The 26,515-nt window shown below is 38.9% G+C and overlaps 2 protein-coding genes across 2 annotated transcripts; both read right to left on the reverse strand.

The window, feature by feature from the left end:
* Window positions 1–7,224: 7,224 nt before the first annotated feature.
* Window positions 7,225–7,638, reverse strand: LOC137943685 (auxin-responsive protein SAUR64-like). Its single transcript, XM_068789127.1, has one exon. It carries the CDS (start codon window positions 7,636–7,638, stop codon window positions 7,225–7,227), a length of 414 nt encoding a protein of 137 aa, XP_068645228.1.
* A 13,514-nt stretch (window positions 7,639–21,152) lies between these two features.
* LOC137943687 (auxin-responsive protein SAUR64-like) lies at window positions 21,153–21,566 on the reverse strand. Its single transcript, XM_068789128.1, has one exon. The coding sequence runs from the start codon at window positions 21,564–21,566 to the stop codon at window positions 21,153–21,155; it is 414 nt and encodes a 137-aa protein (XP_068645229.1).
* Window positions 21,567–26,515: the final 4,949 nt, after the last annotated feature.

Genomic DNA, 26,515 nt, shown 5'->3' on the forward strand with positions numbered 1-26,515 from the left:
CCGTATGATGGCTTGACTAAATTTCTCTAACCATGCCCGAAGGGACTGCTTTAGACCATAAAAATATTTTTTTATGCGGCATACTGACACCCCCTCAACCACATAGCCAGGTGGTTGTTGCATGTAAATTTCTTCTTTAATGTCACCATTAAGAAGTGCATTTTTCACATCAAGTTAATATATCGACCATGATGAATTGGCCGCCAGAGATAATAATATATGTACCAAGTTTATTTTTGCCACTAGAGAGAAGGTTTCTTCATAATCAATTCCATAACACCAAGTATAACCTTTTGAAATCCATCGAGCCTTCAGTCGTGCAGTTGACCCATCCAGATTATGTTTGACAGTATAAACCCACTTGCAATCAATGGGATTTTTATCTGTTGGAAGAGGAACCAGTGACCAGCTATGATTGTCATTAAGGGCCTTCATTTCTTCATCTATTGTTGTCTTCCACTCTGGATGTTGTAGAGCCTCCTGATAGGACTATGGAACAAATATGGAGGAAATAGAAGAAAGAATCTGACAACATAAAGGTGAGAGGCGATGATGAGACACAAAATTTGAAATGGGATGAGAAGTAGAAGGTCTAGCACATGATCTAGGTTCTTTCCTTATAGCAATAGGACGAGTATCATATTGATGGCCAAAAATAACTGGTGACGAAGGACTTACCTTTGTTGGATCTGTTAACTCGGCAGGTGTGGTGTCGGCTACTTGCTTTGGGGTTTGAATAATCTCTGTATCACAAGGTACAACCGGTCGTGGGGAACCTAGTACTGAGGACAGACCAGGAGGAGCACTATCAGAATAAAATGAGGAGTCTTCAAAAAATATTACATCCCTGGACACAAATAAACATTGAAGAGTAGGACTATAATAAACATAACCCTTTTGTGTGCAAGAGTATCCCAAAAAGATACACTTGATAAGTTTAGGATCAAGTTTGTTGTGTCTAGGAAATGAATTATGAACAAAACATTGATATCCGAAGACTTTCAAAGGTAGTGAAAATGGATCATCGTTTGGTAATAATCTAGAGTAAGGAGATTTATTACCAAGAATGGTAGATGGTAGACGATTTATAAGAAAGCAAGCCGTAAGGACTGCATGAGGCCAATAAAAATATGGAACTTTCATGGCATATAATAAACCTCAAGTTACCTCAAGAATATGATGATTATTCTATTCAACTACACCATTTTGTTGAGGAGTGTAGGTGCATGATGTTTGATGGATAATGCCATTTTCTTGACAAAAGGAGTCAAGGTATTTGGAAACATATTCTTTGGCATTATCAGACCGGAGAATTTTTATTTTCTGACCAAATTGTGTGAGTACCTTCGCTTTAAATGACTTAAAAATAAATGGTATCTCAAAACGCTCCATAAATATAAACAACCAAGTTGTGCGAGTGAAATCATCAATAAATGTAATAAAGTATTTTGCTTGAGAAATGTTGGAGACACTCAAGGGCCCCCAAACATCAGTATTAATTAAAGAAAATGGAATAACACTTTTGACTTCTGGACAGGGAGAGTATGTACGCATTTGATGTTTACTCAATTGACAAACCTCACAATGAAATTATGACCTTACTTTAAGAGAAGGAACCATATAACGAAGAGACTATGCAGATGGATGTACCAACCGATTGTGCCATAACTGTCTCTCATTTTCAGTAGTGGAAACCATATTCATTTTTGGCACGTCCAAGTAGTAAAGGTCCCCCTTGTTCATGGCCTCCACCAATCACTTGGTTCGTTATAAGACCCTAAAAGACACATGAAGTGGGTGAGAAGGTAACATATCAATTAAAATATTTTTTCAGTTGACTAACAGATAATATTCAAAAGGAAAGTAGGAACAAAAAGAATATCAGTAAGCGGAAGTGTTGGTGTGACATAACTGGAACCTTTTCCCTTGGACCTTGGTTTGAGAACCGTCAACTATGGTAACAAACTTGTGTGAAAGACATGAAGATAGAGAATGTAATAAATTTTTGTTACTTGTAAGATGCTTGGAGGCTCCTGAATCAATTATCCAGGATGAAGATGAGGCATATAACATACTTGAAGCAGTAGTGGCAGTAGTAGTTGGGGAAGAACTAGTAGAAGAACCCATCATTGTCTTCATTTTCTAAAATAGCTCATACTCTTCATCAGTAAAAATTTTCTGTACTACTGATTTTGTGGGATGTTCATCTTTTGTATCACTTATAAAGACTTGATTAGCCCTTGTCAATTCTAACTGTCCATTGGCTTTATAGCATATTTCTTTATAATGGCCATATTGTCCAAAGTAAGTGCATGCCTTGGAATCCTTGTAATAGCATTGATCTATAGTGTGGCCAATTTTTTTACAATGAGTACATTCATTCCCATCTGCTCTTCCAACACCAGTCCTTCCACCTCTTCCTCTGCCTCCTCTATAACCTCTATGATTGGAATACATAGCGGATGATACTTCAGTAGTGGAGGAAGAAGTGTCTGGAATACGAAGCAGTATTGCTCATACATCATTAAACTTGGGGACACCAGAAGCACTCAGAAGTTGACTCTTGGCAATCTCAAGATGGTGGGGTTTAATATTTGCAAGACAAAGAGCAGTACTTAAGGCTTCTTTCTGTTTGTCTTGGATATAAATATCTGTGGTTGAAGGCTGAGCTAACTTCCACTCTTGAAGAAAGCTTCTAAAGCGGGCCAAGTACTGATGGATATTTTCTCCATGTTTAGTATTCAACATTCTCTGGAGAATGTCATATGGTCCATGTAAAGTATCCGGGCAAGAGTATAGTTTAGCACATGTCTCCCAAATTTGTTTAGCAGTGTCAAGATGAATGACATTGTTGGAGACATGTTCTTTCATGCTATTGATTAGACAACTAATCACCAAAGAATCATTTTTTTGCCATTTGTTATAAAAAAAAATCATCTTCATCAATGGGTGGTCCTCGGGTGGTGAGGTGACCAAGTAGGTCTTTTGTTATAAGGAACCTCCAAATCGATGTGGACCAACTCATAAAATTTGATACCCCATGTAAGGGTATGGTGGTAATTCTTAGTATATCACTTTTTGATATTCATATTCTCTTCAGCCATGATTGGCCCTTCTTCAAAATAATTCTAATAATAACACCAAGTAGTACTCTTCAAACAACACGATGTATGAGAAATTTTAGCATTGATGATAAATTATCATTCTGATTTTTTTTCTCTAATACCACTCATAAGAGACTCAATAATAAATCTTCTATATCGGGGGGCTCTTTTTCCCACAAAAAAAAAAATCCAACAATCTGATCATGGACTAGTCTCAGTTAACAGAATTTCCCAACCGACAAAACTGTTTTGGTAGCTTCTTCTTGATAGAGAGGCATGCATATCCATAATATAATAAGATGAAAGCATTCACATACTCATCCTTAAATCACCTTCGAAAATTCAATAACCAGTAACATGAAGAAAAAAAATTGAACACTTATCTCACAACTTGTGTTCTTCCTTCACAAAAGAGACTTCTTTGAGTGGTGTTGATCATCACTTCTTTAAAGCATTCCTTTGACGAGGGATCCTAAATTTAATTCTCTGATACCATGTTGAATTTAGGATCCCTTTTCCATCATCCCGATCAATATAAAGAAGAAATAAAAAAGAAGAAAAGGGCAGAAGAGCTCTTGGGTAGAGAGAAGAAAAAATAAAAGAGAAAATAGAGGTGGCACCGAGCAAAGAGAGAGAGAGAGAGAGAGAGATATTAACTCAAAAAGCAGATGTGTAACTTGATTAATTCCGAATTCCAACACCTATATTTATAGTAGAGGAAGAGGTAGAGTTCTTATACAATTAGCATTTCAATCCTAGTTACATTCCAACTCTAACTCTCTAAGATAAGTCCATTCAAATCAATCTACTAGAAGACAAATATGAGTTGAACTAGAACTCTTTCTTCATTCACGTGAATATAAGGGAGGAGGCCAGCTCGTGGCCTTATCCTTGTGGTTCCCTCATGATCTTCTAGCTCATCTTGATAAGGTTGCCAGCTCGTGAGATATTTGTGGGTCCCACTTGATCTTCAAGTCTTCTAACTCATTTCAGTTTGTGCTTCTTAATTCTTTAACTTGTGCTTGCTTGGGTGAGGACTCTTCTTGGTGTCCCATGTCCACATGGTGTATCCCACCAGCTTGACCACAATGGTGGGTCCCACATTGTAACAGGAAACCTCAATTAATGAGCTCCGTCCCGCGCTTGTTCCAGCCCAACCGGACTGGTCAAGTTCCCAAGTCAACCGAGTGAACCAGGCTGCCCTTATTGCCGCTGTTGAGCGGCACCAATCTATTGAGTTAACTTGGGCCAACTTTGTCCGGGTCAACTTAGTGGTTCAACTTGGGTCTGGGTTAACCTAACTCGGGCCACTTATTTTTTGCCTCAGTATACGTGTCCAAACCAAAGCTTATACATATTTCTGCAACGACTCGGATATATTGGTCTACTATTTGACTCAGCATGACTCGATAAAATTTTCTCTATTTGGATTATTATTTTAAGAATTGACAGTTTATTCCTTGGTCAGCATATTATTTGGTAAAAATATTTGCATTAGATTATTTCATGGGTCAATTTTGCAAGGATTATTTTTGTTCGTGTTATATGGGCCTAAGCCCATGTCAATGGTTGCTATTGTGTCTTTTGAATGAGAAATTATTATTGAAGAAGAGGTGGCCTAGGTATCTTTCCTCATACCATAATTTATTAGACTCTAAAAAATATTGCGGTTGGGACACCACGAGAGTCAATGCCCGGATTGGGACTCCTACCACATGAGAGACGTTGTCCTGTGGAGGGACACAGTGATGGAGGAGTTTTTTTTTTTACCCTTCAGCGTATAGACCCACTACTTACGTCAATATCAGTGGCACTACCTATAGAAGATAAGAGTGTGTCGAACATCCAACATTAGTTATTTGACTGGATTATGGAGCAATGTCATACGACTTGAAGTGATGCTACTCTCACAGATGTTATGCCAGATAGGCCTCATGAACGAGAGCATCAGTTTGAGGGGGAGTGTTGGAAGATAGGGAGGATTACCATTTTATACAAAAAACTATTTTGTACATCATTTGCAACAAGCTGGGAGTTCATTTTGTTCTCTCACCCCTAGCTTGAGGGGGAGTGTTCGAAGATAAGGCCCAATCCCATACGACCAAGGAAGGCCCACATATCCAAGTTTGTTGGAAGATGGGCTCAAGCCCATAAGATTAATGAAGGCCCATACATCCAAGAGATATTGAAGACAGGCTCAAGGCCTAGAGGCCTACATACAATGATGGTAGGATGGTAAATAAAGAGTCATCTAATAGAGATGGCATTGATGTAATTAGGTTAAAGTTCCAGGGTTAAAACCTTGAACCCTCAACCCTAAATTTAGGGCATTATTGTAATACAATAGTTTCATTAATCTATAAATAGAGGTTCATGGGTAGAGTTAAGACATCAAGTCCATAACCCTTCTTCCTCTGGTTTTCTCCTAATGGGTCTCTCTCCCTTATCCATGGAGTACTGAAAATCAACAGCTGTCAAGCGATTGTTAAGCTATCTTTGTGGCACTCAGGATCATGGTATTGTCCTCCATTAACATTCTTCTTTGTCTCTCCTTGTTCTCTTATGCTAATTGGCCAGGAATCAAGGATGATTTCACTTCCACAGGTGACTATATTGTTTACCTAGGTTGTAATTCTATCTCTTGGAGTTCTAAGAAGCAATGGATTGTGGATCACTCCTCTATTGAGGCACGATATCACTCTATTACAACCACTGCAGCTGAGATCCATTGGATCTGCTCTCCTCTGAGTGAACTTGGTGTTTTTCTTCCTCAACAACCGGTGTTTTATTTTGACAATATAGGTGCTATAGATATGTGCTCCAATCCAGTATCTCACTCTCGCATGAAACATATGGCTTTGGATTACTAGTTCATTCGAGAATAAGTTCGGAGTGGCGCTCTTCGGGTTACTTATGTCTCCTCTGCTGATCAGTTAGCAGATGCACTCACCAAACTGCTTCCGTGAACACGCTTCATTTTCTTGAAGACCAAGATTGGACTCTCCTCTCGGAGCACCATCTTGCGAGTGCATGATAGAGATAACGGATAATCTTTATCTGTAATCTCAAAGATGACACTTATCATGTAATCCTACTGATAACACTTATCATGTAATCCTATCGATAACACTTATCTTGTAATCTTGTTCATCTGCAACCTATAAATACCTGTGATTTCATGTAATCCCTTCATTTTTATTTCAATATTTTCTACCATTCAGGGATTGTACTCTTTATCTCTTTACTACCTAAATTAAAATAACGTTAGAGAAAGTTGTATATGTTGGGGGTATAATTAGCAATCAACAATCAATCAAGTTTCAGCATTAGTTAAAATTTCAAATTAAAATTTTTTGTCACCACATGCATGGCCGCCTCTTTATTGACATAAAAAGGTGCCTTTCACTCACAGCACATGAGCTTCGTTGTCACAATTGAGAACCACATAATTTTTGGCTATTCACGTCTCACCAAATCCCATGCCTTCAATTCCGGAACAATAGATTGTGTGGCGGCTGTTTTTCGTATGTTCTTGTTCCATATGAAGGTTAACCTGTTGTTGTAAAATTGCCCGTCAGGTTGAGACTTTTTCCTGTATTCTTAGCTAAAGAGGAGCTACAACAGTCAACAATGGTTTTCTTTTATGATTAAAGGATGACAAAGGGAAACAGAAGGATGAAACGGGCGATTCAGTTGCAGCATTAATGACTACAAATTAGAGAATAGAAGGTGATGGTATACCTACTCAATTATGCCACATGACGATTGAAAGAGGACAACTTTGACGCTGGTCAATTGAAGGCTAACAATGACAGTTCCAGACAGGAGTGGGAGCACACCATGTGATCGTCCATACGATATTAGGCCACCTTTCTTTTTGTTCTTGTCCAGAAGGACTCTCCATGTGGGTTGGCAACTACATTAAGTACATGATCCTTGGAAATTTCTCAAATGTTGGACTGGCCGCCAGAAATTATACCAAACCCGCTTAAATTTTTGTAAACAGAAAGCTAACAATATGATGAATGAAGTGGAATGATCTGTATAATTTCTGTATTGAAGTGTTTCAACAATTATGTCAGATGTACACAGGAAGTACTTTTCATCTACAATGCTTCATTTAGAAGCCGTGGACAAGTCTTTGATGATCACTAAATCCTTCAAAGTGTAATGCTGATGAGTGCCGGCAAGAAGAGATGGAGAGAATCACTGCTTTCTCCGTTTCTTTGGAGACTCTTTGCGTGAGCAGCCTCAGTATGGCTTCCATTAAAACTGAATTACAAGGTAATCTGAGAGGAGAGTTGCTTGTTAGCCCATACTCTTCTTCTGAAATTTTGAAGAGCTCTTCAAAAATTGGGGTGGAGAGGTAGTTGAGGGGGACTTCAAACCGCTTCTGGTCGGTGGTGTAGAAAACAAAGTGGCCTCTGCCAGCAACCATTTTATCTTGCCTGACGCTATATCCGGCAACACCTCCTTTTCTGTGAGAGATTCTTTTCCTTCTTATGGCTGCTATCCTCTGCCATTTCTTCGCCATCCGCAGGAGCTTGCTGGGTTTGATCATGGTTGAGCTACGATGGAGAGAGTGCTGAGTAATAGGAAAGATGAGGATCGAGAGCTTGGATTGCTGTAGAGTTTGTGTTTTGCAGAGACCTATGGATCTCTTATATATTTACAGGGAAAGAGGATTGGACTTAAGGGTGGGCCTCGTTTAGGATGCAAAACCATGTGATTGTTGGACATATAGGATGTTAGGTATGGTGGCATGTTGGGTTCATGTTTGGATTTTCTTCAGGTATATGATTGAGTTTTCATGGAAACAAGTTCTTAGCATATAAATTTTTGTGCAAATCCTTTATTTGTTTTTGTTGTCTACAGTTTTTGTCCATTTTCTACATAAAAAAAAAATTTGATATCAATATATAGCTACAAAGGTTGATTCTTAGGTGAATTTCTTGTAATTGTTTTTCCTTTTTTTCCTTTTCACATAGTGGCTACCTACATCCTGCACAACAACCATAGGTCGGACTCACTTTGAACATAAGTCTTCCTCCTAATAACTATCTTACCATCACACTTCTATTATGGTCCCGGGTCATGGATCTTGCAACATGGCGTTGGGAAGGAGAATCCAGAGCTTAGTGGACGAGTTCAACACTGCTATGGTCTCCTTGCGCTGGAAGGGTTAATCCAGAACTCAGTGAACGAGTTCAGCACTACAGTGGCTACCCTTGGTTTTGGTAAATGGAAAAGAGAAAGGAGAAAATGGAAGAAATCAGAGCTTGTTGAGGAGAACTCCAAACCCAGAGCTTGTTGAGGAGAATTCCAAACCATGTTTAGGCTAAAATCAGACTAGTCCCTTCATATTCCACTTTTCCCCCTACATAAGGTTGGCGCCAACACAAGTTCAAGCTAGAAAATTACAATAATGCCCCTGCAACTTATTTGCTCCTCAACTGAAATAAAAATGCAGTAAAAATAAATTAGATGACTCAGCCACGGCGCCTCTAAATGACTCGGTCTGCTATTAAGTTCATAACATCACTCCCCCCTGGAGAAAGAGTTTGACCTCAAGATCGAAGGCAAGGTAGGCCTAGCGGAATGTCTCCACATATTCCCATGTTGCAAATGCTTCATCTGTGTCAGCCTATTGGATGGGAACCTCCCACCTATTATGAAGTTGTTGGGCTTGCAAGGCTGTGGTTGGAGAGAGAATAACACGCCCCTCTTTCACTGGAGGTAAGAATGGAGGTGGAGGTGGTGCTATACCCTTGAAGAGCTTGAGGAGTGACACATGAAAGACATTGTGCAGTTGAGAGTCTAGTGGAAGCTGAAACTGGTAAGCCACCTGGCCAATGCGTTGGATAATCGAGAAGAGCCCAAAAGATTTGGGCGATAGCTTGTGGCGGGGGCCAGCAATAGACTATTGATGGTAGGGTTGGAGGCAGAGCCACACATAATCACCTGGGTTGTGAGTAACATCTCAGTGCCCCTGTTATAGTATTCTTTCATCCGTGCCTGAGCTTTCTTGAGACGTTGGGTAGCATCTTGGAGTACCTGATCACAGCCTAGCAATGCTTGGTCAAGAGCTTCAACTCTGGGGGAGTCAGCCATATATGAAAGCAACCTTGAAGGATCCCTACCTTAGAGGACCTTGAAAGGGGTAGCTTTCAAAGTGGTATGGAAAGACGTATTGTAGCCATATTCTGCCCATGGAAGGCATTCTATCCACCGTTGAGGGAGGTTGCCCAAAAAGCACCGTAATTATATTTCCACCATGTGGTTAACAACCTCAGTCTGCCCATCGGATTGCAGATGATAATAAGACAAAAAATTGAGTTTGGTACTGCATAATTGGATAAGCTCTCTCCAAAAGTGGTAGGTAAAGACTGCATCATGATCACTCACTATGGACTCCAAAATGCCATGCAAATGAACAATATTTTATAAAAACACTTGAGCTACTCTGGAAGCCGTATCCAGATGAGCCAATGGAATAAAGTGAGAATAATTTAAAAATCTGTCAACCACCACCAATAGGATGGATTTTCCAGAAGTATTCATCAATAAAGTCCATAGAAAGATCAACCCAAACTTGTGTTGGAAGGGCGAATGGTTCAAGTACGCCAACTGGTGATAAATGTTCGGCCTTGTTGAATAGCCTTGGCCTACCCAATTAGCTCTCTTTCATAAGCTGGTAACTTCTAGTGATGTGCCGCTAATTGTCGGCTAAAATAAGCAATGGGATGCTGAGTTTGTTGTAGAACCGCCCCAATACCTCCCCCGGAAGCGTCACACTTTACCACAAATAAGGCCTCAAAGTCAGGCAATTGCAAGACTGGAGTGGAAGCTAAAGCCTTCTTCAACACATTGAAGGAGTCTGTAGCTGCATCGCTCTAATTGAAGGCATTGCATTTGAGAAGATTGGTCAAGGGAATGGCCAGCGTTCTATAATTTTTATGAGCTTCCAATAATATCCCACTAACCCCAAAAATCCACTTAAGGCTAAAATTTTGTATGGTTGAGATCAGTTGGTGACTATTGTAATTTTTTCTGGGTCCACTGTTACACCCTTTGTTGAGATTATGTGGCCAAGATATGCAACTTGGGGGGTCCCCAAATGAACATTTAGAGCGTTTCAAGAAGAGATGAGGTGCAAATAGAATTTGGAAAACAAGTCATAAGTCTTCTAAATGTTTTTCCCTTGATGTGCTGTAAATCAAAATATCATCGAGGAAGAATGGAATACCTCATTTCATCAAATCTTGAAAGGTGGAAGGTGCATTAGATAACCCGAATGACATCACCATGAATTCGAAATGTCCATGGTGAGTACGGAATATTGTTTTCTCAATATCGGGAGGATGCATCCTGACACGATCGTAAATCCAGCTTGGTAAGAATTTGAGAACCATGCAATTCATCCAATAGCTCATCCACAATTGGAATGGGAAACTTGTCTTTGACTGTTTTTGCATTTAGCACCCTATAGTCCACACAAAATCGCCATGTGCCATCATGTTTCTTAACTTGTAGGACTGGTGAAGAAAATTGGGAATGACTGCTGCAAATAAGGCTCTGTTCCAGCGTGGCTCTGGTGGTGAGGATACTTGTATGGTCTAACAACCACCACCTGTGATCCGGATTTTAAACAAATTCTATGATCATAGTCACTTAATAGAGGCAGCCTTGAAGGCTCTTGAAACAAGTCATTGAACTCTTCCATTAACTTTCTAATGTGTTGCCAGGTGGTTCTTGTTTGTCTACTTGGTGGATATGATGTGACGCTTCAACTTGACTGCCCTTTAGCATTACTTGGCTTCCATCCGACACAAAACTCATTGTTAAGGCAGAGAAATCCCACAAAATTGGGTCCAAGGTTTTCAACGATTTGATTTCAAGTACCATATCAAATCCAGGTAAAGGTATGACAAAACATTAAATGGTAAAATGAGTGTTACCCATAGAAAACCTTACCGCCTTGCTGATCCCGTAGCTAGAAACTTTCTCACCATTGGCAAATGAAACTGTGGCAATTGGGTGAGGTTGGATCCTATGTTGAAGATGTTTAGCAGTTGTTAAGCTTAAGATATTGTGGGTACTTTCAGAGTCCACTAACCCACAAGTTCCTGGTCTAGAACCCCTGCCCGCACTGTCATAGTATTGGTCGACTTATGTCTAGTAATTGCATTTAAATAAATTTCTGGCTCAACCTCCTCTTGAGGACCCTCATTCGTTCATTCGGTTCTTCTTCTCCCATTGCATCTAACTCCAACCAGAACAACCTTTTACATTGGTGGCCTGCCCTATAAGGGTCCAAACAATTATAACAAAGGGTTTTTGCCCTACGGTCAGCCATTCCAAACCAGGTAATTTTCTTATATATTTTGGTGGTGAGTTGATGGTCCTAGTATCTTCTGCCACAATATTCACTAGAGTATTTTTGGGTGGCTGCATTGTTGGTAATGTCACCTGAGGCGAATAGTTCCTCCCCCCTTGCCAACCAGGTGAATTGTTCACTCCCCTCCCCCCTTGCCAACCAGTCCTTCGACTTTGAACTTTATGTCTTGCTTAGCTCGAGCTAAATTCATTGCTCGAACCTCAGATACTAATTGAGGCTTGCAGTAAATAAATTCACCTATTGGTCAACTCTAACCATCCAGCGTGCCCGAGCCAATTTTTCTTTGAACTGTTTCTAATAAAGTTCCACTGATGCTATTTGTCTAAACATGACCAAATCTCCCAACGGGTTACTTTGTTCTGGAGGTCAAAATCTTATCGTACATAAATCTTTAAATTCCTCCCAATCCAGCACCAATCTCCCCAATTCTACTTGATGAAACCATAACTGAGCTTCATCGAGCATATGGAAAGTGGCCAGTCCCACCTTGTTAAACTCAATTGTCCCTTGATTTGAAAACAAATTCTCACATCTATGCAACCAAATTAAGGGGTCGTCTAACCCAGTAAAAGTGGGAAAATCCAACTTTGTGTACCTCTACTATGCCTCCACCCTACTATGCATGGACACTAGTGTGCCCAGCAAACGGGTCCCCCCTCTTCTACTTTGTGAGTTGTCCTCCCTTCTTTGGTTTGGGGTTGTGTTTATGAAAGCCTCTCAAGTTGCAAGTTAATACTTGGAATTTGTTCTAGACTCACTTGTTGTTCGGCATGTGTTCTATACCTCTCTGATTATGGCTCTCCACTCTTCATTACTGGAAGTATCCCCCGTGTTACCCTAATCTGATTCCAAGTTGTTACGGTTCCGGGTCATGGATCTTGTAACATGGCGTTGGGAAGGAGAATCCAGAGCTTAGTGGATGAGTTTGAACGAGTTCAGCACTATAGTGTCTAGCCTTGGTTTCAGTAAATGGAAAAGAGAAAGGAGAAAATGGATGAAATCAAAGATCTTTGAGGAGAACTCCAAACCCTAGAGCTCGTTGAGGAGAACTCAAATCCTTATTTAGGCTAAAACCAGACTTGTCTCTTCATATTCCACTCCTCTTCCAACCCCCCCCACCCCACACACACACACACACACACACACACACACACACACACACACACACACACACAAGGTTGGCGCTGACACAAGTTCAAGCAAGAAAATTATAGTAATGCCCCTGCGGCATATTTGCTCTTCAACTGAAATAAAAATGCAGTAAAAGTAAATAAAAAAGGCAATTAACTTAATGATAGATGACTCAGCCATGACGCCTCTGAATGACTCAGCCTACTATTGAGTTCATAACAACTTCATGTCACTTAATGACACATTTATGTATGGAAGTGGTCATAATAAGGTCCCTACATATTAATCTAATATATTAGTTGCGTTTACAATGAGTGGACTAATGAGAAACACACAAAGGGCAGAAGGTGAAGATGAATAAATTTGTTAACTTTTGTTTATAATTTTAATTCATTTCACTTAGACCTATTGTTTGTGTTTTTGTTCTTTAAATTGATTCAAAGTGTAAAACATATTTTATAATTTATATTTGTGCGTAATGATCTAAGTACAAGAGGGATAAATAACAAAAAAGTACACATAGGACTTTTATGTGGTTTACAATCCTTCCACAAATTGCTAATCCACCCATCAAGATGATTTATCACCAAGAGATTCCATTAAGTTTGGGTTACCATACAAAATCTACAACAAACCGCCTCTAAGGCAATTACATTGTTGCCCACACAAGGATTATGCCACTCAATTGACCACAACAACCAATTTACAATGCAAACCTTCACTTAGATTTACGATAGCTAATTAGGCATACTAGCCTAGACCCACAAAATGATTTTTCAGCAACTCATTGAGCTACACAAGCTTAGACCCACGAAGGGATTTTTAGCGACCCACTAGGTACGCCAGCCTAGACCAACAAAAGAATTTTCAACACCACCTACCTACACAAGATCTTACGACTCTTTCAATAAGAAGTTCGATTTCCCAACCCCTACTTCTTAGTCACAACAACTTCTCTTAAATTCCTTCTCAAGGCTTGACCCAAATTGCAAGGACTAAATTACAACATAGCCCAAGGTAATTTACATCTTTGTAGGCTAACTTAACGGTCAAAGCTAAAAAAAATAGCCAAATCAACCCTAAGTACCTACTCAATAAAATTAGGAGCAAAAATAGTCTTTAATGACTTAATTTTAAATAAGGTCAACTCATACGGTCCTTAATGACATGATTTGAAAATATATGCAACTCAAGATGACTAGATTTGATAATCTAACATCAATCAAAGCTGGGATTGGTTTTTCGAACTAGGGAATTGAAAGTATATCTTATGAGTTGTAATCTGAACTTTTAATGAATGAATGACTTGTAAGTGTTACGGCTCTAGTTCAATGTACTTGACCAACTATAATCAATATATCTCAAAGCATAAGCATGTAAATACATGGATTTGAAATCTTACCCCCAAATTTCAATTTTGAATTTTGAACAAGTATTTACTATCTTAAAGTAGCTCTAGTACAATGTACTGAACCAAGTACTATCTCAAAATGTTATGTCTTCTCCCAATCATTACAAGCTAATGTGCGTATAATGTTCCTTTGTCATTTGAACTCGTCTTCATATATTTCAAATCGATTTTCAGCACCACCTACCTACACAAGGTCTTACAGTTCTCACAACAACAAGTTCAATTTCCCAACCCCAACTGCTCATTCAAGACAACTTCTCTTAAATTGTTTGGGGTGTAATTGGTCTCACCTACTCATGGCTTGACCCAAATTGCAAGGACTACTTACAATATAATCCGATGTAATTTACCTCTCTATAGCAATTGAAGACAATGATGATGAGTCTACCACTTCCGAAGAGGTAAGCGACTAGAACTTGGAATCTATAGACTATTCATAGATTAAAAAAATATAAAGAAAAAAGCAATGCCCAAATACATGAGATTGCAAGGCTCAAGGAAGAGCTTTTTGTCTTGAAGGAGACTAATGAAAAATATCTAGCAAAAGCCACAAGACAAAGTGGATTGATAGACAAACTATCACGTGATAGACTTGAATTCAGAAAGAAAATTTTAGACTTAGAACAACAAGTCAAACTTGTCTCTCTCAAATCCACACCCAATAGGAAAGTTGGGAAGAAGAAAACATAGAAAAACAAGAAGTTATGTCCCAATGCTCACATTAGATGCCTCTATTGCGATGAGATGAAACACTTTGCCCACATTTACAAAGTAAAGAATGAAAAAGGCATCAAACAAACCTGGGTACTGAAAAAGGCATAAAACAAAAATGGGTACTCACATCAACAAAAAAGGTTGTGGTAACCCGAAAGAACTTGGGAAAACAAATTTGGAAGCACCAATCACCTGGCACGTCAAATGTCATCCCAAAGGGACCCAACCAAAAATGTAACTTTGAACCACATCAAAGTCAAGATAATCTTCATATGTTGTGAAGATTTATTTTTATGACTAAAATGATTTTATAATCTTGATATTCTTGTAGATCAATTACAAGCTTGATCAAGATCAAGATTGATGTGTTGAGATTCAGTTACCTTTATGTAACTTGGATCAATTTTATTTGAGGTGGAATTCTAACACATGCTACTGTAAATTCTCCCACTTGATGTTGCTTGTGAGATCGTGTTATGTTGTTGGATGACCATTATATGTTTAATGAAATTCCAGCATTCACTTATCCCAATTATTTTTGTCAAGTTGAACTAAAGATGGTTTGTAAGAATGGCTACTCTCCTCGCTCTAGTCTACACCAATAACAACTTTCTCCAGTGTCAAGACCACTTCATTTGTGTTGCATCATCACTTAGGTCATCCATTATCTACAAATCTTAGGCACATCATGTCCACCTTTCAATTAGATTTATCTCACCCTTTTAATTTCTTGTCAATGCAATAAGAGTAACAAATTACCATTCTCCCTCTCCACCCTTGTGTCTTCTTCCCCTATTGACATTTTTTTCTCATATGTTTGGACCTCTCCTTTTTATTCTATTAATGATTTCAACAATTATGTTATTTGTGTTAATCACTTTACAAAGTATATCTGGTTTTACCCTCTCAAACAAAAATCACACGAGTTTGATATATTTATCAGGTTTAAATCTCTTGTTGAAAACTTCTTTGGGAAAAGGATTAAAGCACTCTATTTTGATAATAGAGGGGAATATAAAGCAATGTCCTCTTTTCTGGATACCAATTGCATTTCTCATCTCATGTCTCCTTCACATACACCTGAAAACAATGGGTATTCTAAACGACGACATTGTCATATTGTTGAAACAGATTTGTCTCTTCTTTCTCATGCCTCCATACTTCTATCGTAATTATCATATGCTTTCTCCACTGTTGTCTATATCACCAACCGTCTACCTAGTCCCTCGCTTAATCTTCTTTCACCATAAGCCAAACTCTTTGGCACTTCTTCTAAATACTCTAAACTCCAAAGTTTTGGTTCTCTGTTAACCATGGCTCATGCCATACTCTCGTCACAAACTCATTCCACATTCCTCTCCTCGTATCTTTCTTGGGTACTCTACTAATCAAAGTTCCTATTTATGTCTTGAATACACTACCTCTCATCTTTATGCATCACGTCATGTTAAATTTGTTAAGGCTATCGTCCCCTTCACTACACTTCGGTCTCATCTCGATTGTCATTTGTCTGACACTTTCCCAGTGGTGTACCTTTGTGTCATTACTTTTGATTACCGGCACATCCGCCACAACTTCTTTCCATGCACCCTCTGCAAGACCTTGCACCTAACCCCACTCAAACATTGTTCGACCCACACCCATCCTCCTTACCTGTTTCCCCCTCCCCTCCCTTTGTTATTGTCACCAGATCTAAGAACAACATTCACAAGCCCATTGAAAAATTAAACCTCACAACCTACCTTCCTATTTCTATCGGCCGTGAACCAAAAACCATGGCTCAAGCTCTCACTGATCCCAAATGGCGTTAGGCTATGTCTGATAAGTTTGATGCTCTTGTCTAGAATAGGACATGGGAACTGCTAATGGATTTTTTGTACTAAATATCTATCTGGTGGCTCTAGTGATAGGTGCAAGGCTCACTTAGTTGCCAAGGGGTTTCATCAGCTCCTTGAGATTTATTATTATGACAACTTTAGTCCCATTGTCAATCCTACCACTATTTGCATTGCTTTAGCCTTGTTGTAAGTCGTAGCTTGTGACTTCGACAACTTGATGAAAATGATGCGTTTCTCCAAGGTACCCTGTATCAGGATGTTTTTATCATACAACCATCAGGCCTCTTGATCGTGATCATCCCAACCATGTCTATAAAATTCGTAAAACTATTTATGGTCTCAAGCAAGATTTGTGTGCTTGGTATCTTTAGTTGCACTAATTTCTCTCACCTTTGGCTTCACCAACTCTTATGCAGACTCTTCTCTATTTATCTCCTACACATGTACTGTTGTACTGTTATGTTTTGGTCTATGTGGATGATATCATTGTTATAAAAAAAATGATCAATGTATTGCAATGTTCATCCACCTTCACTCAAGGATCTTGGCTCCTTGAATTACTTTCTCGACATAGAAGTTTTTTCCTCATTCTCTTGGCTTACTTCTGTCTCAATGCCAGTATGTTTCTAATCTACTTGCTTGCAAATGCATGACAAATGTAAAGCCTATAAACACACTTCTTACCACGATATCTATACTCACTTCATTCTGGCATGAGACTCTTTGATCCATCTGAATATCGAACTATTGTTGGTAGTCTCGAATACTTGTCTCTTACGTGCCCTAACATTGCCTATATGGTAAATAAGTTGTCTCAATTTTCACTTTGCCCTACTAATGACCACTGGGATGTTGTCAAGTGATCATTGCTCTATCTTTGTGGGACTTAAGATCATGGTATTCTCCTCCATCGACAATCTTCTTTGTCTCTCAATGTGTTCTTTGATGCTGATTGGGCAGGAAACAAGGATGATTTTACTTCCAAAGGTGACTATCTTGTTTACCTAGATCGCAATTCTATCTCTTCGAGTTCTAAGTTGCAATGGATTGTGGCTTGTTTTTCTACTAAAGCGCGATATTGCTCTATTACAACCATTGCAGTTGAGATCCGTTGGATCTACTCTCTTCTCATTGAACTTAGTGTTCTTCTTCCACAACAACCGGTACATTTTTGTGACAATGTTGGTGTTATAAATTTGTACTCCAATCCAGTATTTCACTCTCGCATGAAACATATGGCTTTGGATTACCACTTCATTCAAGAGCAAGTTCAGAGTGGCGCTCTTCGGGTTACTCATGTCTCCTCTATTGATCAGTAAGCAAATGCGCTCACCAAACCGCTTTCGTGAACTCACTTCATCTTCTTAAAGACCAAGATTGGACTCTCCTCTCGAAGTTCCATCTTTCGGGTGCATGATAAAGATAACGGATAACCTTTATCTGTAAGGGAATTTCACCAAAATAACCATTTAAAAAAATATATTTTGAAAAACAACGATGTCATCAACTTATTTTAAAAAATACCCCACTTTGATTGGTCCACTACACATGTGTACAATCAAAGGCAACACATAAGCTTTGATTGCTTGTGTGTCACCACATCATCAGTGCAGTGAAAATAGATCAACACATCGGCTGCCACATTATTTTCTGCCACGTAAGTTGCCATGTCATTAAATGATAAAAATTTTGAATAATTTTTTTAAAAAACATAAAAAATCAAATACAGTTATTATTACCTTATATCTAAAATAATAAATTATTTAAAAAATCTAATACACAATTAAAAAATTAACACTTACTTATCTAACACCATTCAATATCAATTAAAATATTTAGTAATTAAAAAATTTATCGTTACACTTTTTATTACTTTATATTGTAACAAATAAAAAATAAAAAAGTATACTAATTAGATTTAAAATATTTAGAAAATAAAATATTTATAAATAGAAAAAATTTTACTCTTTCCCATTTATTATGGATTTAAAATATTTATAAATTGAAAAAATCTTACTCTTAAGTCTTTCCATATATTATCACTTTAAAATATTTATAAATTGAAAAAATCTTACTCTTAAGTCTTTCCATATATTATCAATTTAAAATATTTATAAATTGAAAAAATCTTACTCTTAAGTCTTTCCATATATTATCAATTGAAAAAATACAATTTATTTGTATAATTTTTATCACATTATTTATAAAATAATAAATTATTAAAAATATATATTAGTTAATTAAAAATATTTCAACACCCTTTATTATCAATTAAAAATATTTATTAATTGAAAAAATATGAAAGTTTTCTTGAGTTTAAAAAATAAATGTATCGGTACACTTTTTATTTCCTTATATTTAAAATAATAAGTTATAAAAAATCGTACTCTTACCTATTTTAACACCTTTTATTATCGATTTAAAAATATTTTAATTAAAAATTTTTAAAATTTTATATTTGAGTTTAAAAATCAAATTTATCAATACATTTTTTTGAAATTTATCGATAGACATTTTATTATCTTATATTTAAAATAATTAAAAATAAAAAATATACTTATTAATTAAAAAATCACATTCTTACTTATTTAACACTTTTTATTATCAATTTAAAATATTTTAAAAACTTTTAATTGAGAGGGGGGCGTTGAGGGCGAGAGTGAGGCGAGCGGCGGTAACAGACCCTGCGAGAGGGGAGAGGAGAGGAGAGGAGAGGAGGCCGAGGCCGAGCGGCGGCAGCAAGGGAACGACGGCAACAGGCATTGCGAGAGAAGAGGGGGTGAGAAGAGAGGAGAGGAGGCCGAGCGGTGGCAGCAGGGGAACGACGGTAGCATGCACTGTGAGAGGGCGAGAGGAGAGGAGAGGAGGTTGTTAAGCACCTAGCCAATACAATCCAAAAGACCGGCCTATTAGGAGCGGAAGACATAGGTACTTAACCCCAGGACCATAACAGTACACCCCGTCCTCCCGAGCCGATAACCACGGCGGCCTTAACACATCAACGTGGACCGCACGGCGGCCTTGACGGTGCCCCGTCAAGGGCGTGCGGTCCACCTGCTCATGCGGGGGCTCGAAGGCGGGATATAGAGCCTACTCTGATACCAAATGTTAAGCACCTAGCCAATACTACCCAAAAGATCGGCCTGTTAGGAGCGGAAGGCATAGGTACTTAAACCCAAGACCATAACAGAGGCCGAGGGCAAGCGGCGGCGAGAGGGCGAGAGGTGAGGAGAGAGAGAGTGAAAAAAATAAAAAGTGAGGGCTTATGTCGTGGGAGATGATAGGGTGGATGATGTGGCAAAAAGAGGGTAATAGATAATGACATGGAAGCTTACGTGGCATATGATGTGGCAAAATATGATGTGGTAGTCTATGTGTTGATCTACCTTCACTGCACTGATGACGTGGTGACACGCAAGTAGTCAAAGCTTATGTGTCGCCTTTGATTGAACACATGTGCAGTGAACCGGTCAAAGTTGGGTATTTTTCAAAATAAGTTGATGACGTCGTTGTTTTTCGAAATATGTTTTTTTAAATGGTTATTTTGGTGAAATTCCCTATTTTTAATCTCAAAGATGACACTTATCATGTAATCCTACTGATAACACTTATCATATAATCCTACCGATGACACTTATCATGTAATCCTACTGATAACACTTATCATGTAATCCTATTGATAACACTTATCCTGTAATCCTATCCATCTGTGACCTATAAATACCTTTGATTCATGAATGTAAAGCACAATAAAATATTCTTCATTCTGATTTCAATATTTTCTACCATTCAGGGATTGTACTCTTATCTCTTTACTTCCTAAATCAAAATAACGTCAGAACAAGTTGTATATATTGAGGTATAATTAGCAATCAACAGCCAATCAAGTTTCAGCATTAGTTAAGTTTGTAAATTCAAAAAATTTGTCACCACATGTATGGCCGCCGCTTTGTTGGCACAAAAAGTTGCTTTTCGCTTCAAGCACTTGAGCTTCATTTTCACAATTGAGAACCACATAATGCTCAGCTATTGATGTCTCACCAAATCCCAAGCCTTCGAATCCGGAACAATAGTTTATGCGGCGGCTATAGATTGCACCAGTACGCCAATCATCTTCTATGTTCAAATGAAGGTGAGCCAGTTGTTGTAAAATTGCTCATTAGGTAGAGACTTAAAGACTACAAATTATGCCACATGACGATTGAAAGAGGACAACTTTGACGCTGATCAATTGAAGGCTAACAATAACAGTTCTAGGCAGGAGTGGGAGCACACCATGTGATCGCCCACACGATATTAGGCCACTTTTCTTTTTGTTCTTGTCCAGAAGGACTCTCCATGTGGGTTGGCAACTACATTAAGTACATGATCCATGGAAATTTCTCAAATGTTGGACTGGCCGCAAGAAATTATACCAAACCCGCTTAAATATTTGCAAACAGAAACCTAACAATATGATGAATGAAGTGGAATGATCTGTATAATTTCTGTATTGAAGTGTTTCAACAATTATGTCAGATGTACACAGGAAGTACTTTCCATCTAAAATGCTTCTTCTAGAAGCTGTGGACAAGTCTTTGATGATCACTAAATCCTTCAAAGTGCAATGTTGATGAGTACCGGCAAGAAGAGATGGAGAGAATCACTGCCTTCTCCGTTTCTTTGGAGACTCTTTGCGCGAGCAGCCTCAGTATGGCTTCCATTAAAACTGAATTACAAGGTAATCTGAGAGGAGAGTTGCTTGTTAGCCCATACTCTTCTTCTGAAATTTTGAAGAGCTCTTCAAAAACTGGGGTGGAGAGGTAGTTGAGGGGGACTTCAAACCGCTTCTGGTCGGTGGTGTAGAAAACAAAGTGGCCTCTGCTAGCAACCATTTTATCCTGCCTGACGCTATATCCGGCAACATCTGCTCTTTTCTGTGAGATTCTTTTCCTTCCCATGGCTGCCATCCTCTGCCATTTCTTCGCCATCCGCAGGAGCTGGCTGGGTTTGATCATTGTTGAGCTACGATGGAGAGAATGCTGAGTAATAGGAAAGATGAGGATCGAGAGCTTGGATTGCTGTGGAGTTTGTGTTTTGCAGAGACCTATGATCTCTTATATATTTTCAGGGAAAGAGGATTGGATTTGAGGGTGGGCCTCGTTTAGGATGCAAAACCACGTGATTGTTGGACATGTTGGCTGTTAGGTATGGTGGCATGTCGGGTTCATGTTTGGATTTTCTTCAGGTACCATCTTATCGTGACTTAAATGTTTTGCCCACACCTATTTTCTTATGCCTTTTTTTCTTAGGCAAATTTTATGGAACTTCTTCATGGAGATCAGTGAGATCAGTGAGCTCACCTGTCGAGCACGAGCACCAACGTGAAGGTTATTTGATGTTCACAACACATCATGTATTTAAAAATACATCAGTTTATGTCCTTTTTCTACATAAACAAATTTTCTTAGGCAAATTTATGCCGACAGCTATTTTCTTATGTCTTTTTTTCTTAGTCACCTGCCTATTCAACTAAGAGCCTACCGAACGAGGGGGCTGATCTTTTCAGTCTACTTTTCTCCATCCTTTAGCTAGAGTGTATGAATTAAGGGGGATGAGACTCCCTCCTTGTTTCATTCACTGCTGATAGTAAGTTCAAGATAACTCCAACTCAAATTGTAAATTCTGTATCCATCTATGACATGTAGCTAGAGAGTTAGTCTTTGTAATCATTAAGGGTCTTTGTAAATCTTTATAAATGCTTTACTCCGCATCAATGAATATATGACAATTACTTCTCTCTTCCTCATCTTCTACATGGTATCAAAGCTTGATCAACAATCCCTTCTCCCTTCCCGTCATTGAAACTCATCAGAGCTCGCCGAAGCCGTTGCTACTATGACTTCTCCCCATCACATACCTCAATTAATCAGAAGGCTCGCCATCACTGGAAATCACTACCATGGGCGGACCCCTAGGGACGTCCGAAGCCGTCATTGACATTGTTGATGTTGCCGCCGCTATCGTTGTTGTTGTTGTCGCCATTGATACATGTATTTTCCTTCCCTCTTTTATGTCTTTCTAAAAAGTTCATTGATGGTTCCCTTTTTATTCCCTTAGCCACAAAGATTGTCAATAATCTCACCGCTCCCAATCTCAAATACATGGCTTCGTCAGGACAAGCTGATTTTTGGTGCTCTTGTCAGCTCTCTCATGCCATGCTCGTTTCGCTTATCATTCAATCAAGGACCTCTCATGAAGCCTGGAATACTCTAGTCTACACTTATGCCTGGCCTTTGCGCAGCCACATCAAGAAGATCAAAGAACAACTCAAGCATACCACTAAGGGATCTCAATCTATTGCCAATTATATGCAGTTTATTAAAACACGTGCTGATGAACTTGGGGCCTAGGAACACCTATAGATGTAGAGGATCTCACTGAGAAAATTTTGGATGGACTCGACGATGATTATAAACCACTCATTGGTATTTTCAATGGTTGTGACACGCCAATTCCGTTTAAAGAACTGTTTGAAAAAACTTATCAACAAGGAACTCTCACTATATGTCCATCTCCCTCCTCTCCACTTCCAACTTCAAAAAATGCAGCCAATTCTCACTCCAATTCCGGTAAGTCACGTAATCATCATCAACGACAACCTGGGGCTTCCTCCTTCAACCCACCGACAGCAACAGCCCTCAGTCTCACCAACTCCGTCACACAAAATGGTCGATATCAGCATCGATCCTACTTTGGTCGTTGTCAGTGGTGTCAAGAAAAAAAGAACACACCCTTCCACAGTGCCCTATCTTTCGTCAAATGCAACCATACTTGCCACCATCCGAGGCCCTCGCCAACCTCCTCACTGGCAACCTCACCCATTGGCACCATGGCAACCACAAGTTCATCTTGCAACCACCAAATCTTCTATTGGTTCTGTCTAGCTTCTAAATAGTGGAGCATTACACCATGTCACCATAGACTTGGACATGTATTGGCTCGGTGTTTAACATTTGGCATCAGAGTGGGCACCACGTTGCAAGTTTGACACCTGGCATGGGCGATCGCGTTGACCCAGACGTAGTGACCGTGTAACAGTGGAACAACATCGCTAAGTGTTAGGCCACCGTGGTCGTCGGTTCATAACGGTGGATGTATTGTTATGGTCCTGGGTTAAGTACGTGGCTTTCCGCTACCAAACAGATCGGTCTTTTGGTATGTATTGGCTAGGTGCTTAAAATTTCACATTGTTATGGACCCTGGATCTAACACGGTGATTTGTACGGAAGAAGTAGAGAAGAAAAGAAAATCAAGCCCAAGGGAAGCTTGAAAACCCTCGAGCCCGTTTAGGAGAACTCAAACCCTCTGTTTTAACCTAAATTAGACTTTCCTCTTTTTCTTCCATTCCCCCTCTAAATAGGGTTCATGTCCACAAGGTTCAAGAGAAAATAATAAATTTACCCCCCCCCCCCCCCCCCCCCCCCCCCCCCCTCTCCCTTCTCCTATTGCATTTAACTTGAAAATTAAACTAAAATACTAAGTAACTAACTCAGTCAGAGTAATTGACTCAGCCAATTGTCTCTCCCTGACTCAGCCTGCTATTGGGTTTGTAACAGAACAATCTCTCTTTTCACCCTCCTTATGATGGCATTGACAACATTGTTGTTGAAGAGAAGATATGGAAGTTTCTTACATGACACTCACAATAAGAATTCTTACATAGCCAAAATTATTATGGAAGGAGGTTTTGTAGAAGAGTTTCAGTTTAAAGGTAATTTAGTTATGTTAGTCTTCTATTTACGTTGAGTTATTTAATTATGCTAGGACTTATCTTTAAGTGTTAGAGTTTGGGTGTAATTGGAACAAGGGTAGTTAATTGTAATCGGACTCTACTACTTTCCTCTATTATAAATAGGGGTTTATGTACTCTGATTATGTATAATTTAGGATCCCACGAGAAGAACTTTAGATCAACGATGATGATGAAGAAGAAGAAGAGAGAAAGGAGATGAGAAGAAGAAGAACGTGGAAGGAGAGAGTTTGGATTAAGGGAAGAAGGGTTTGTGTCGAATATGAAGAAGGAGGACTGAACGAATATTTGGAAGGAGAGGAGAGGGCTTCAATGCTCTACCTCTTATCCAATGTCTTTATTTATAGTTTTACAATGCCTTTAGGTCTACAACTTGATAAAACAAAAGACATAAAAGGAACACATATTTACACCTCTATGCCATCTTTATGGAAAGTACCATATTTTACACATAAGCCACTACTTTGACATGTGGGCTTCTTATCTTGAGCTTGTAGGCTTGAGCCCATCTTCCAACTCTCCCCTCAAGCTAGAGGAGAAAAGAAATCATAAATACCCAGCTTGCCACATATAAAAGAAAGGATTTTAGATGTAACGGGTTTAGTGAGAATATCAGCTACTTCTTCTTGAGATGAAACAAGTTTGAGGGAGATTATTCCTGCTTGAAACTTCTCCCATATAAAGTGACACTCCACCTCAATATGTGTAGTTCCTTCATGGAAAACTGGATTTGAAGTAATATAAACGGCTGCTTTGTTATCACAATGCAGACCCATGGAACCTCTTTTATGAAATCCTAATTCTGTAAGAAGCGTCCTAAGCCATAAGATTTCTGGGCCATAGCTCTATATTCTGCTTCGGCACTAGATCTTGCAACCACATTTTGCTTCTTACTTTTCCATGCAACCAAGTTCCCTCCAACAAGAGTACAATATCCCAATGTAGATTTCCTATCATCAGGTGATCCAGCCCAATCTGCATCTGAGAAACCTTCTATGTTGAAGTGCCCATGTTTTTTATACAGCAATCCTCTTCCAGAAGCTCCTTTTAGGTATTGTAATATTCTCTGTAAGGCCTGCCAATGGGAAATTTGTGGTTTGTCCATTAATTGACTCACCACACTTACAACATATGATATGTCTGGCCTAGTTACCGTGATATAGATCAGTTTTCCCACGAGACATTGATAATTCCCAATATCACTAGCTTCTCCATTTGTGGCACACAATTTTACATTTGTATCCATAGCTGTGTTAACTGATTGACAATCCTTCATTCTTGTTTCTTCAAGGAGATCCAAGACATATTTCCATTGAGACAGTATTATCCCATGCTTAGATTGAAGAAATTTTATGCCCAAAAAATATTTAAGCATACCCAGATCTTTAGTCTTTAATTCCTAACATATCATATTTTTCACTTCTTGTATATTTTGAGCATCATCACCGGTTAAGATAATATCATCAACATATACAACCAATAATATTTTCCCTTTGGCAATATCTTTATAATATACTGAATGATCAACCGAGCACCGATGAAAACCAAACCGTAGAAGTGCTTGACTAAATTTATCAAACCAAGCCCAAGGGGACTCCTTAAGCCCATATAAAGATTTTTTTAACTGGCATACCGACTCCCCCTCCACCATTTAAAAAGGCATTTTTGACATCCAATTGATATACGGGCCATGATGAGTTAGCAGCAATAGATAAGATGATACGGACCAAATTCAATTTGGCAACAGGAGAGAAGGTCTCCTCATAATCTATCCCATAGCATTGAGTATAACCTTTCGCAATGAGTCGAGCTTTAAGATGAGCAACCGATCCATCTGGGTTATGTTTCACCAAAAACCCCCATCTACAACCAACCGGTCGTTTACCTTTCGGTAGTGATGCTAAGGACCAGGTTTGATTTTCATATAAAGGGTGCATTTCTTAACCCATAGCGGCCTTCCATCCTGGATGCTTCAGAGCCTCTTGATACAACTATGGAATGGAAGAAGAAGAAGAAAGAGAAGCAAGGAACTGAAAACACTCAGAAGAAAAGCGATGGTGAGACATAAAATTTGAGATAGGATGCAAAGTAGTACAGGAACGATGTTCCTTTCTTAAAGCAATAGGC

The sequence above is a fragment of the Aristolochia californica genome, unplaced genomic scaffold, assembly GCF_029961685.1.
Source record: "Aristolochia californica isolate CCGP_79_NKW_82.1479 unplaced genomic scaffold, dmAriCali1.0.hap1 SCAF_11, whole genome shotgun sequence".
NCBI classification, from domain to species: domain Eukaryota; kingdom Viridiplantae; phylum Streptophyta; class Magnoliopsida; order Piperales; family Aristolochiaceae; genus Aristolochia; species Aristolochia californica.